We start from the raw sequence: 14,364 nt of genomic DNA, 5'->3' as shown, positions 1-14,364 counted from the left end.
AAAATCTTCCAAGCTGGGCAGAAAATGGAGTTATTAAATCACCCTGGCTCGGGGAGATTCTTCAGCTCTTCCCAGAGGTGCTGAACAATCTGGTTTGGATGGGAACAACCCAGTTTGGATGGAAATAATCCAGTTTGGATGGAAACAACCCCATTTCCATCCCTGCCTGTGTCACCTGTCCCAGTGCCAGGTGACTGTTGCTGTAATTTGGGCACCAATGTTGGGGGTGGGTTTGCTTTGCTGACACACCTGGCTGGGCAAACAAATCCAGGTGACTTGCAGGATGTGCAAACTCCTTCCAGGAGATTAAGTGGGAGTTCTCCTTTACTGGGAATTCCTTTATCTGATATGGCATTTCATAAAAAGGAAATATGTTTAGGAGATTAATTTATCAGCTTCCAGGTAGAAAGGCTGCAGATTTTTTGGCTGATAGGAAATAATGGTAATTTCTTTTTTCCTCAAAAAAAAAAACCCAACTTGTGATGCTGTTTTATACTACAAGGACACAGACTCTGAGGTTCAGAAGGCTGAAATGACTCTTTTATTTTTGGGATGTGTCTCCCTTTTATCCCATTTCACACAGACCAATTGGATTGGTGACACAAAGACAAACCTCTTCACTCCCATTGGTCAGAGCAGAGGGACAGCAAGGAGAAGTCCCTCCTGGGGAAAGGAATGAAGAACAAAGTTACAACAACAAAAAGATGTCTCTCATTTACAGAAAATTCCTTGGGAAAAGAATTTCAGAAAACCAAAACACCTCAAACATGAAATCAGGGCTACAAACTTGTGTGTTAAAGCTTTGCTAAGTGAAGTTTTCCCGAGTGCTGTGGGGCTGTTGGGTGGCTGCTGTGCTTTCAAATCATGGAATATCCTGGAGCTGGAAGGGATCCAAAGGATCCTCCAACCCCTGGCCCTGCACAGACCCCAAACAATCCCACTGAGAGCATTGTCCAAGTGCTTCTGTGTAGCCCTGATTTGTGCCTGACACGTTTTGGATTCTGAAATTCTTTTCTCAAGGAATTTTCTGTAAACAAGAGACATCTTTTTGTTGTTGTAACTTTGTTATTCATTCCTTTCCCCAGGAGGGACTTCTCCTTGCTGTCCCTCTGCTCTGCCCAATGGGAGTGAAGAGGTTTGTCTTTGTGTCACCAATCCAATTGGTCTGTGTGAAATGGGATAAAAGGGAGACACATCCCAGAAATAAAGGAGTCATTTCAGCCTTCTGAAATCGGAGTCTCTGTCATTGTGGTGTACAACTGAGACACTCCTGGAGCTTTGGAAGGTTTGGAGCAGGGAACAATCTCTGGAGAGTTCCCCAGCACCCTCTGCAGGGGAAAAAATCTTTCTGTTTTTGTAAGATCAGGCTCTTATCAGCGCTGGCTCCGGCTCTAATCAGCTGCTGGGCCGCGAGTGCTGCAGCTGGGCACACCCTCCTGCTGTCCCTTTGGCCCTAATTCTGTGTCTCAGCCCGGTCACACAGGTCCTTGTAGGACACAAAAGAAAATATGAGAGACTCCAAATATTCCAGAAGGCAAAGAGCACAGAAAAAAGGCTTTTATTGTCTAATTCTCACTGCCTTTTATAAGGTGTTCCCATCCAGACTGAACATGGTTGGGGAATAGGAACGACACCTCTCTGACCCCATTGGTTAAACCAGAGAAACAGCAAAACTCCACCTGGAGAAAGATTGTTCTGAGAGAGGAGAGTTGTTTGCCAAGATTGTTTTGAGAAGAAGCTTTTTTGAGAAATTTTTCCTTGGGAAAAAGTCAGCAGCTGCCAGCAGGCTGAAATCTCTCAGCCCCAGAGGTATCAGGGCCACAGACACCTCCTCAGGCACTTCCTACAAACCAGGAGGTTGTTTGGACAAAATCTGCCCCAAATCACAGCCCTGACCCTCCTGTGGCAGACCTTGAGCTGATCCTGTGTCACTCTAAGTGAGAATTTTGTAGGAAAAAGGGTGAACTTTGCTGTAAAAATTAGTAAGGAATAATCCTTCATCCTCCTCCCTGCCAGGTAATCAAAGGCATCTTCCTGCTTTAAAGCCTGAGACCTTGAACAATTCATTCATTAATTTCAAGGACATTAATGCAAGCTTGAAATATTTCAGGCAGTCTATATCATTAATATTCACACTGCCCTTTTCCTAAATAATGCATTATATAGAACATTTTAAAGTCCCTATTATGCTGCAATAAAAAGACTGAAGGTTCCTCCAAAGATTTCTATATTTGCCTGGTTTAAAATTATAATTCCTAAATTGCTTCTTCATGTCTTGAAAAGACAGAAGTTGGTGGGATTTAGGTTTCAGTTTAGTAGGTATTTGAGAGGGAAGGTTTTGGTTTAATTTGCAATAAGGTGGATTTCCTTGGCTTTTATTTTGCTGCTCATATGAAAGAAAATCTGAGGAGAGCTGAGAAATCACTCAGGAAAAAACAAACCACGATTGGTCCAGGGCTAAGAGGGAATATTTTCCTTTAACCCCACGTGTGTGAGTGATGGAATAACATCTTTGACCAAGCAATAAACACTCACCTGCACCTGCTGTTGTGCACAAGGTGGAGAAGGGCCCAGGGGGGCAGCCTGGCCCGAAGGCAGGAGCAGAATCCCCCTCCAAAGGAGCCAAGAAAAAGAAGGCAGAGAGCCCCAAGCTGGGCCACGGCACCTTTAGCAAACTCTTTAGGCACAAGGTCGGTATGAAGCTCCAGGAGGAGCAGAGCCCTGAGCAATCACAGCTGGCTGCTGGCACAGAGAGAGAGAGAGGAGCTCTTTCCCAACATCTGGCCAGATGTGCAGAGCTCTGGAAATCCCCAAAAAAGCATTTCTGTGCCTGGGGGGATGGAAACCATCCTGAGCTGCAGCGTTCCTCTCATTGAGCCCTCTGTGAGCTCGGGGTTCTGCAGCAACTCCTGGAATAATTCCTACAATAATTCCTAAAACAATTCCTACAACTGTTCCTATAACAGTTCCTATAATAATTCCTAGAACAATTCCTATAGCAATTCCTATAGCAATTCCTACAACAATTCCTACAACAATTCCTACAACAATTCCTACAACAGTTCCTATAATAATTCCTACAACAATTCCTACAACAATTCCTAACAATTCTTGTATCAATTCCTATAACAATTCTTACAACAATTCCTTCAACAATTCCTCTAAAAATTCCTATAACAATCCCTGCCCTGGTTACTAACTCGGACTAAACTCCCCTGTCCAGTAAAAACCAAAATAAAATCCGAGTTGCTGACAAACAATGAGTTGTGTAGAGGTGAACAGAGCCTGAAACCAGAGAGGTTTGGGAGCTCAGCCACAGCTCAGGTTTTCTGTTTTAATGTGTACCAGAATTTGGCTAAAATTGGCATTTTGGGGCATCTGATACATGGAATTTCCTGCAGAAATAGGGATTTCTCCCTGCAAACAAGAAAATTAATTTATTTTAGCCCAACTTTAGTTTGAAGTAGAAAAAAGTCTGGGTTTGATGGGTACTTTAAAGTGCTTAAAATGCACAGTCAAGCCAATAGAGGCTGTGAGCTTTTATATTAAACCCCAGAAATCACCAAAACTTTTGGTCTCAAACTCTGTATTTGGGGATTTTTGCACTCTCTGGAGATAATCATGGCAGGAAAGCAGAGAATTGCAGCTTTTTAACCCAGAGAATGCAGAAACAGAGACCCTTCCAGTGGGGGAGGAACATAATTAATATTTAATTCTCCCTCCAGACACCCACGTGGAATTTCTGGTGAGTAGGGGGCTTTATAATCAAGGGCATAAGTCATTCTTTAATACATTTTAAAATCAAAAATGTTCTTTCCACTATCCCATTTTTGAGAAAAAAAAATTCATCTGCATATTACTGAAGGAATAATAATATTCCAAATGGATTAAAGTGTGCAGTTCTGGCCAAAAATTTAATGTGAGATCTCAGCTTCATTTCTTAATAAAATTAAAATATTAATTATTTGTTCATAATGAGTTGAGGCTTCCTGGTAAAAACCAAACCTGCCTGGAATTTTTAAAGATTCAGTTCCAACAATTAGTTAATCTTGCAATAAGTTGTAGTGAGAAAATTCCCTGGAATATTTAATGGAAGTTTAAAGAGTTTTTTGTCTGGAATGACAACACTTACCTTGAAGGAATGCAAGAGCAGTAAGTTTTTATATCAGTAAAATCTTTTTAATAAAATATCACTTCTAAAATAGCCTTTTTCTCATTTCTATGTTTATTATCACAGTTTTCTTTCCACATCCAAAATACAGAAGCAGGAGCTGGGATATTATTTGTGACCGGTTAGGAATTAAGGAGAGGGATTAAAATGGTGTATTTGTAAATAATTTCTAAAATTTGTAAACAATTTGCTTTTAAGGCTGATCAAAAGTGGGAATTGAGCTCAGAGCAGGGATGTGACAGGCAGGCCCTGCAGTTACCACTCCTAGTAAAACAAAAAAAAAATTAAAAATACAGTTTAGATCCTTAAATTTGTGATTCTTGTATGAATTGGATGAATAGATAACCAATTCCTTTATTTGAAATGATCATTTTAATAGATATATTTGTGTTTAAACACTTGACTCTCTCCTCTGACAGTGCTTCCTGTGCATGTCCAAAATACATTTCTCTACCTAAATCCAGCTTGGACTGGCTGTGAGTTAACAGAAACATTGTTTTTCAGCCTCCTGAGTTACAAAATCCTAACTTTGAAGCAGCTTGTGATGCTCTTCCCATCCATGCACCTTTCCCTTCATCCCATGCTAATTTTGAGGTATAACTGTGCTGATTTATGGAATTTTCCCTCATTTGCAGCACTAATTTTGAAGCCACCTTTGTTCTCACCTCCCATTCTGGATGTTGTTTGTCAGACCTGACCACAAAAAAAAAAAAAAAAAAAAAAAAAAAAAAAAAAAACAAAAAAAAAAAAAACCCAAAAAAAACCCAACAAACCCAAAAAAGTTCTTGGCTCCTGCAAAATATTTTCAGGGCAGGTGAGATATCTCACCTGCAAAAGTTCTGTCCAGAACTTCCCAAAGTGCTGGAACTTCTCAGGTTGCTGGAACCTGGTCTCAGGCTGTGGCTGGATTTATTATTTTATTTTATTTTGTACAGCTCAGATAATTCTTCAGTGTGAGCTCTGCTGGGTGAGGGATGAGATTTGCAGGGTAACATCCCTGGCTGAGGAGGAATTTAACTGTGTCCTCCAGGGTTTGTGAATCCTGATGAAATCAGGAGCCCCATCACTGAATTTTTTTAGCAAAAGAAATCCCACCTCGTGCTCAAAAATATGAGAGGATGGGTGGAATCAACTCCAGCACCTGCAGAGCTGCAGCTCCTGCCCCAGTTCCAAAGGCAGGGCTGTTCTGTGCCCTGGCTTTCCAGGATTTCCTGTTCTCCCTGAGTTTTGGATCCCAGAAATCCAAACCTCCTGCTGGAAGGTGATGGGAGCACATCCCTGGTGATGGTGTTGGGATTCCCATGGAAAACACCCAGGAGCACTGGAAAACACCCAGAAAAATCTGTCAATGCCTTTCGATTCTCTTTATTCTCTTTAAATTCTCTGTCACGATTCACCCGAACTGAATGTGAATGTGGCAACACATCTATAAATACACGAATTTTTAAAGAATGAATTGAGGAGTGTGAGCACAAAGAATTCAGCACCAGGCTGGTGCAGGTACAAGGATGGGACCTGGCATTCCTTCCCCTCTTCCAGGGATCAGTTTCCATGGCTGCAGGACCAAGACTTGCACACACATTGACTAAAAAACCAAATAATCGGTGGCACAGACAATTCCTGGCCCTGTGGAGCTGCAGTGCCTCAGACAGACTCATCTTTGTGTTTTGTTTTCCCTGCAGGCTGCGAAAGAAACCCAGCAGACAACCAACACCAAAGTGAGTAGGAGGGGTTCAATTATCTGTTGCAAGGGGGAATTCTCCCTGGCAGGTTCAGTCTCTGTGAAAAACGAGTTCTAGTCTTTTAGAGAAATTTATAAGTTTAATAAAAATTAAAAATAGACAATTAGGAGACAGAGAGGTGAAATTCTTTCAGCTGAGGGTGCTTGGCACAAGGTCTGCCAGCAGCACACACACCCTTTTGGACTTCTATATTTTAAGAATTTTTGTGTTGCATATTAATAAATCTTTAGGTATGAAACATTCTTTTGAGCTCTATCTGTTTTAAATATTTTCAATCATTTTATCTAGATTTATTTGCAGGTAACTTTATTTGGGTCTCATAAATCTTTTTTCTCAGGGGTTGTTTTTTTTTTTTTTTTTTGGATAAGAAAACAAAGTTAGCAGTTTTTATGAAAGGTTATAAGCTGATGACCTCTCCTTTGTACTTTTTGGCTTGGTCAGTTGAGATGTTATAAAGAAGAAAAAAACCTCAGTCTTTTACTGTCAACTTTTTTGGTATATTTAAAAAAATATACATTCATTATTTTTCTAAACTCTATTAATAAAACATAATACCATACAATTATACATATAGTACTTATGTTAATATTTGCAAAAAAAACAACCATATAATATGCATTTATAACAGTCTCTAAATGTTTTAATTTCTTTATCAGTGGTCTGGGTTTGCTGGATCTTTTCCTTCCTCTGCTCAAGCAGGGAGGGAAGGGAAGGGAAGGGAAGGGAAGGGAAGGGAAGGGAAGGGAAGGGAAGGGAAGGGAAGGGAAGGGAAGGGAAGGGAAGGGAAGCAATGGAGGAGCAGGGATGGAAGAGCAGGGATGGAAGGGCAGGGGTGGAAGGGAAGGGATGAAGGGCAAGGATGGAAGGGCAGGGATGCAGCTAAATGGAGAGTGGTGATGCTCACCTGCCCCAGGTGCTCCCTGGGCGTTCTGGATTTGTTCACAACATCCCTGTCCTTTCTATTTTTGATTCCCAGAGCCCTGAGCAGCCCGCTGTCCCCTGTGTCAAGGCAGACAGGAATGTCCCTCCCTCCCAAGAGCCGCCGCCCAAGCAGAACCCGAAGGTGCCCGAGGCCGTGGTGCCTCCTCAGGCAGCGAGCAGTGACCCCCCCCGGGAGGCCCCCAAGGACAAGGGCTCGGCCACCCCTCTGCCCCTGAGCAAACTCTTCTGGAAAAAGGTACTGGAGCTGGGAAATCAATCCCTGCAGAGACTGGAGTTAATGCCAAGGTGCAGCAAACCAGCCAAACCCACCACAGGCAGCAGTTCCCGCATACAAAACATCAGAGCCATGAATTGATTTGGGGTATTTTTCTTGTTTTTATGGGATCAGGAATGTTGTTCTCTCTCAATTCAATATTTCTAAATATCCCCCAGAGGTCACAGCGTTCTTTACTAAAATTTATCATCAATAGAGATAAACCTCTAAAACCTCGTTAGGTTTGAATGAAACTCGTTTCATTTCTTTGCTTTAAATGTCTGAAAAGCTGGGACCAGGTGGGTCAGTTCTTACTCAACAGAAAATGTTCTGTTTCTTTAAGTTTGGGAGTCTCAATGGCTTAGGAAGACACATTGTTCCTCAGGTTAAATAATGATTTTAACAAAATTTAGGGCTAACTCTACAAACACAGGTTTTTCCTTATGGTTTATGAGCTGGAGTTTATTTGTTCTTCATTTCATTTCATGGAAGGGCTGTATGAGACTTTACTGAGTCACTGGATGTTGAATAACTGCTTTTTTGGGCTTCTACTCAAGCTGAAATCCCAGAAATTTGTTCCTTCCAAACACCCAGTCAGCTCAAAACTAAAGAAAATGAGGAGAGATGTACAAAAAAACCCAAAAGACAACAGGTTGGCCTCAAACTCAGCTTGGTTTGAAGATTCTGTGGGCTGTTCTGCAGTGAATTGATCTTTTTCAGGCACATTTAATGCACTGTCCTTTTGCTAGGACAGAAAATCCAAGCTCAAATAGGTGGAGAACTCAAAGTCAGGAGCAGCTTTGCTTTTGAACTCACAAACAGCAACCACAACACTCAATAGATGTGGGATTGAGCTCCAGCTTCTCTTTCCAGGCAGTCTCTTAAATATCCATCCTCTGATGAGCTTTCACTTCAAAGTGCAGCTAATGAAGTGCCTGTCAACACGTGGCAGTAAAAGCTGCTGCTCTGCCTGCAGATGAATAAATATGGAAAGGGAAAATGCAAAATTCCTTATTCAGCTTCTCAGCTGGGAGCCACTTTGTATTTGCCCCCATTTCCTGATCAGTCTTCACGAGAATTTTCAGAGCTGTTACTCAAATATTTGCTGTGCCAGCATTTATTATTTTTTTTTTCAGAAGGAATAGTAATAGGGAATCACAGTGGGCAATTTCCAATATTTGTGTTGGAAAGCTACTCGTAGATATCTGATCAGGGCAGAGAAACATGAGGCTTCACATTTATCTGATCAAAGCAGGCCAGACCAGGGTGGGAGGTGATCAAGGCACTGTTATTTACACTGCTCTGGGATCTGTCTTTAAAAGCAAATGTGTTTGATTAAAAAACTGGAATTTTAAGCAACTCTTGCCATGCAACTGCAGGAAAGTTGTCCTCTTTTCACTGATGTGCACACAGCAAACTGGTTAATTCCTGGGTGAAGGAGAAAATGGAATCCCAGGATGGTTTGGAGGGTTGGAGGGACCTTAAAGCCCATCCAGTCCCATGGCAGGGACACCTCCCACTGTCCCAGGGTGCTCCAAGCCCTGTCCAGCCTGGCCTGGGACATTCCAGGGATCCACAACAGCCACAGCTTCTCTGGGAAACTGTGCCAGGACCTCAGCACCCTCACAGAGAGGAATTTCCTCTGTATATCCAACCTGCATTTCCCTTCTTTCAGTGTGAGGCCATTCCCCCTTGTCCTGGGGAAGAATTTCCTGAAGAAATGTGCAAAAAATCCCTGACACTTCAAACAACTCAATCTCTGAACAGCTGACTGACCCTCCTTTAACTGGACAGGGCTTTTTGGAGGTTGGCATTTGGTCCCAGGGTGCTTTTGTTGGTTGTGTCACCAATTCCAGTGCAGGGACAAAACTCCTTTGGGATGCAGCAATGTGATCCCAAACTTCCCCTGGGAATGCTGAGATCCCAGGAGCTGAGCTCTGCTTTGCTGAGCCACTGGTTCCACTCTACTCTGAATTATTTCCTTCCAGCAAATAGATGGGGAATTGATGATATGGATGTGTGAATAGGCGGAGATCCAGAGGAAAATTATTACAGATTGATTATCTCAAAGCTGTTCATAAATATAAATTAAACCTGCAATTCCATGGGGCAGTGGGATGTGCTGCAGCCACCCCAGGCAGCAGGGGATAAGGAATATTTATTCCCTCATCTTCTCCCACTGCCCCACCTCCAAAATGTTGTTTCTTACACAAAAGAGGAATCAGGAACAAAGCAAAATCTCTCACTGCTCTAGGAGACCATGGTGAGTCCCTTTCCTGAATTGGAGTTACCTGCAAATTAAAAATATGACAGAACTAAAAGGTGTAATAGAATGCTGAGTAAATGTATTGGATGGCTTCTGTATGAAGGACTAAATAAATTTGGGTTTTATTTGCTCAAAAAGGGAGATGACAACAGCACACAGAAAAACTGCTGTCCAGGGGAACAGCAAATATCAGAAAAGTGGCAGAGTCCAAATAAAAGAATGTGGTGACAAATAAGAATAAACAAGTGACAAGGACAGGGGGAATGGTTTCAAACTGACACAGAGAGGTTTACATGGGGTGTTGGGAAGGAATCCTTCCCTGTGAGGGAGGTGAGGTCCTGACACAGATTCCCAGAGAAGCTGTGGCTGCCCCATCTCTGGAAGTGTCCAAGGCCAGCTTTCAGCAATTAATAGTGTCCATAGTGTGTTTTAAATAATCTTTAAGTAATCTTGAGTATGATTTTTCTTGTATTTACTGGATTTGTTTCAGCCTCATCTCCTCAGGACACCCATTGCTGTGTGTAATTTCATTTTCATTCTTTTCACATCATAATCAAAGCTAGACTCTTGTGACTGGGAACCAGCAACTCAAGAAAGGTTATTTCTTTCATTTATATAAACTGGTGGGATTTTAACACTTATAACTTCTTTTCAGTTGGGATTCATCAAGTTCCTGAAGCAACACCAAGTGAACCTGAGGAAGCTTTTTTGCCCTGTTTGATTGTAAAACTTTAAAAAATCAACCAACTCCTCATGGATTGAGTCTGAATGTGTTTCCCACCTTCTTTCCCAACCCCAGAACTCAGAGGAGGCAGAGGCTGTGGGCAGTGAGAAGGCAGAGGTGGCTCCCGAGGCCGTGGCTCCCGACAGGGATGAGAACAAGAGTGCGGAGAGCGCCGAGGGGAGACCGCGAGGGGCCGAGAGCAAAACGCCCAAGGCAAACCTCAGGAAGTTCTTCAAGCTGGTGAGAGCAGCTCTTCCCTCTGGAAATCCCTCAGGGGGCTGGGGGAGAGGCTGGGAAAACACTTGGCCTTGTCTGGGAGGGCACAGGGGTGCTCAGGGATGGGAAGTACTCAGGGATGCTCAGGAATGAGGGATGCTCAGAGATGCTCAGGGGTGCTCAGGGATGCTCAGGGATGCTCAGAGGTGCTCAGGGATGAGGGAGCTCAGGGATGTTCAGGGATGCTCAGAGATGCTCAGGGATGCTCAGGGATGCTCAAGGATGCTCAGGGATGCTCAGGAATGCTCAGGGATGCTCAGGGGTGCTCAGGGATGCTCAGGGATGAGGAATGTTCAGGGATGCTCAGGGATGAGAAGTGCTCAGGGATGAGGGATGCTCAGGGATGCTCGGGGATGCTCGGGGATGAGGAGTGCTCAGAGGTGCTCAAGGATGCTTAGGGATGCTGAGGGATGCTCAGGGATACTCAGGGATGCTCAGAGATGCTGAGGGATGAGGGATGCTCAGGGGTGCTCAGAGATGCTCAGGGATGCAGAGTGCTCAGGGATACTCAGGGATGAGGGATGTTCAGGGATGCTCAGGGATAAGAAGTGCTCAGGGATGCCCAAGGGTGCTCAGGGATGAGGATTGCTCAGGGATACTCAGGGATGAGGAATGCTCAGGGATGCTCAGGGATGCAGAGTGCTCAGGGATACTCAGGGATGAGGAATGCTCAGGGATGCTCAGGGATGCAGAGTGCTCAGGGATACTCAGGGATGAGGGATATTCAGGGAGGAGGGATGCTCAGGGATGCTCAGGGATGAGAAGTGCTCAGGGATGCCCAAGGGTGCTCAGGGATGAGGATTGCTCAGGGATACTCAGGGATGAGGGATGCTCAGGGATGCTCAGGGGTGCTCAGGGGTGAGAGATGCTCAGCGGTTCTCAGGGACACGCGGTGCTCAGGGATGCTCGGCTGAGACCTCTCCCCTCCTTCCCCCGCGCATTCCCCGTCCTCCATCTCCCTCTCGCGGCTCCTCCCGGAACGTCCCGAGGGCTCCGGTGGCCCTTTCCCCGCCCAGGTGGCCCAGGGAGCTCCAGAGGACGCTCTGCTTCACAAACCCATCCCCGGTGGAGGAACCCACCTCCAAACCCGCCTCCAAATCCATCTCCCGCTGCCTGCGGCCCCGTCAGGGCTCCCTGTGCTGTGTCCTGTCCTGCTCTGCCTCCAGGGAGTTGTGTTTTTACTGACACAAGTTTTTTTTAGCAGTTTATGCAGGTTAGGTGAACTGAAAGGAAAGGAGGCAGTCACTCCTGCACAGATCCATCAGGTGGGGAAAAAAGGAAAAGCAGAAAGTAGAATCTAATCCTGCTTACCAGAGGAAAATTGTTCCTAAATCAGTGCCTGTGCTGCCCTACTCCCCCACATAATCAAACTTTTAGGCAATAAATAGTATTTAGAATCGAGAATCACTGTTTTGTGTTGTCACAACTATTAAGAAAAATGTAGCAGGGTGTTGGCTGTCCTCACCTTCTTCCATTTAAAACATCCCAGCCCACCCTGCTCGCTGCAGGAGACTTTGGGAAGCCTTGGCCAGCAGCAGCCCCGAGTGAGCAGAGCAAGGATAAAAGGTCAGCAGTGCTCTGGAGAGAAAAATCCTTGGGATTGTTTCATCTTCATCTCACTGGCAGCAAGGGGAAGCTTTGTCTAGACCTCAAGGTCTTCACTCTGTTATTTTTGGTTCAAAATCGTAATAATAATAATAATAAAACTAAATAAAAATAGAGAGATTGGCTAAAGCAGAGCTATTTTTATCTGGGTTTGGGGTGTTTATAGAGGGACAGGTAACACTGATCACTGTCAGAGCAGATTTTTGTTTTTTCTCAAGGCACTTGAGGACTTGCTAACACAGAAATGCAGAGTAGATCTTATCACAACCCATCTTTCTACACTCTGGACCGGGTTTGTCTCCAGCACAGACCACACTGTGCTTCCTCCCCTCCTGCACAGATAAAGCTCCACGAGCACAAACCCGTGCCAGGCTCAGCAGTGCCACTCCCAGGGACAGCACTGTCCCCACAAAAACCATGAATTCTCATGGAGTGCTTTCCTTTTCTCTCCTGCTGCTGCCAGGTATTGATTGTTGTTGTTTTGGAGGAGAATCAGGCTCAGAGTTGCAGTAACCCCATGTGTGGGAGCAGGCTGGTGCTGCTGTGCCTCACCTTATGAATGCAGAGAGCTGCAGCAAACCGCAGTTCTGCCTGAGATAAATTTAGAAAAAACAAAAAAAAAAAAAACAAAACAAAAAAAAAAAAAAAAAAAAAAAAAAAGTCACATCCTTTCATTGTTTTCATTGAACTTCTGCAATGAAAAAAATGACATTTTTAAATTCGGGCACTCTGAAATCCTGGAGTTTATTCCATGTTTTGCTGCTGAGCTCTGCACCCAGGAGAGCGCAATGAACCCTCCAACACCTTTTTAAACACAAATACTCATCCCTGTTGTCTCTTTTATAGAACTAATTATAACTTAAGCTTAGCCTAATTCTCACAAAGCTTGTGCTATTTACTCAGTTTGGTCTAACGAGGGTGATTCTCATTTTTAAATTTAGATGGAAACAAGATTTTACCTTAAAAAGATATTTCAGAGTCAAGGTTTGCTCTGAGTGACCTCCCAGTGCTGCAGCCTCGGGCTCTGCTTGGATTGTCCTGGCTGGGAAGAGTGGGAATCAAGGAGAAATTATTATTTAGAGGTTTAAGAATTGCAGGAATAAACTGGAAAGCAAAAAATCAGGATGATGACAAAATATAAAAACATCTCTCTAGAGCTGAGTGGGCTTTAATTATTCACAGCACATGCACTTAGTTGGGTGGATAAATAGAGAACAAGTCCCACCAGGTCCTGTAGGACAGATTTGGCTCTGAAAAACAAGAAAAAGCTCTTTCCTAGAAAATTCCAGCAGCAGAGCTACAGCAGTGAGATTTTCAGAGCCTGAAGTGATCCCTGCCCAGGAAAAGCTGCCTGGCAAGAGACAATCCCACAGAACCACAGCAAAATCCACCCTGGGGATGGGGATATTTAAATCCACCCTGGGGATATTTAAATCCACCCTGGACATGGGGATATTGCCAAAGTGCCTTCAGACTTCAATTCCTGTGGGTTTCCATCCTGACTGAGCACCTCAAACAGGACCCTTTGTTATTTTAGTCAGTCAAGGGTGATGGAGGCAGCCCCAGCTCAGAAGAGGGAGGTGGGCCCAGCCCCAGACCCCACGGAAGTGGATTTTTTATTTTTGGTCTGGATTTTTCCATCCTCTGGTGTTGGGTTCTTGTCGCCTCCTTCCACAGAGCTCAACCTCTTGAGGTGTAAAAGTCAAATTGAGAGAAAAGTGCTGCACTCACTGAGCTTCATCTGTTTGCACAGCACTTCTCTGTTTCTTTTATCTAGTCATAATATTAATATTTTAAAGAGTCAACATCATTTTTTTTTAAAGCTTTTTCCAGATGTGTTCCTTTTCTTAAAATAATTATTGGGTTTATGTTCAGTCTTCTTCCTCTCTCTTGCTGCTTTTTGATTTTCTGCAAGTACCTTGGCACAGGCAGTGGAACTAAATATACACAGAATTCTTTTTACTTTGTTGATTTACTCGTCTTCTGAGGAAAGAATCATTTAGGTGGGAACTCTACAGAAGAGAAATGAAAGTGAGAATGAAAACTGTTCAGTGCAATGTAACAAAAGCCACGAAAAATCTTTGTTTCTTGTTCTGTTTTTGTTTCTTTCGTTCTGTGTTCACAAAACCTAAACTCAACCTTTGGGTGTGATATTTGCATTCTATTCTTCATGGCTTTCAAAATCCTTCATATTTTCATCAGAAATACAAATTCTGTTAATTGGAGAGCCAAACCCTCATCTGCTGCAAGAGAGGAATATCCAGAAGAATTAATCTCTCAGTAATGAGAAATAAAACAAGGTTCTGTCTACAGACAGTTTCCTTTCAGAGGAAAACTGAAGTTACATTCAAAACTGACATTTCAGAATTTCCTTTTTCAAACAGC

General features: G+C 43.6%; 1 protein-coding gene across 1 annotated transcript in view; it reads left to right on the top strand.

Moving 5' to 3' along the window:
* The window catches only part of BCAS1 (brain enriched myelin associated protein 1), a 42,957-nt gene that overhangs the window by 20,022 nt on the left and 8,571 nt on the right, over positions 1–14,364 (top strand). Inside the window, exons 7-10 of the mRNA XM_083873168.1 lie at positions 2,559–2,690; positions 5,854–5,889; positions 6,890–7,090; positions 10,174–10,338. Of these exons, the coding sequence (XP_083729294.1) occupies positions 2,559–2,690; positions 5,854–5,889; positions 6,890–7,090; positions 10,174–10,338 (534 nt within the window). The remainder of the gene's footprint in view (positions 1–2,558; positions 2,691–5,853; positions 5,890–6,889; positions 7,091–10,173; positions 10,339–14,364) is intronic.

The sequence above is a fragment of the Zosterops lateralis genome (genome assembly GCF_965231275.1).
Source record: "Zosterops lateralis genome assembly, chromosome: 16".
NCBI classification, from domain to species: domain Eukaryota; kingdom Metazoa; phylum Chordata; class Aves; order Passeriformes; family Zosteropidae; genus Zosterops; species Zosterops lateralis.
This window is presented reverse-complemented; position numbering and strand designations above follow the sequence as displayed.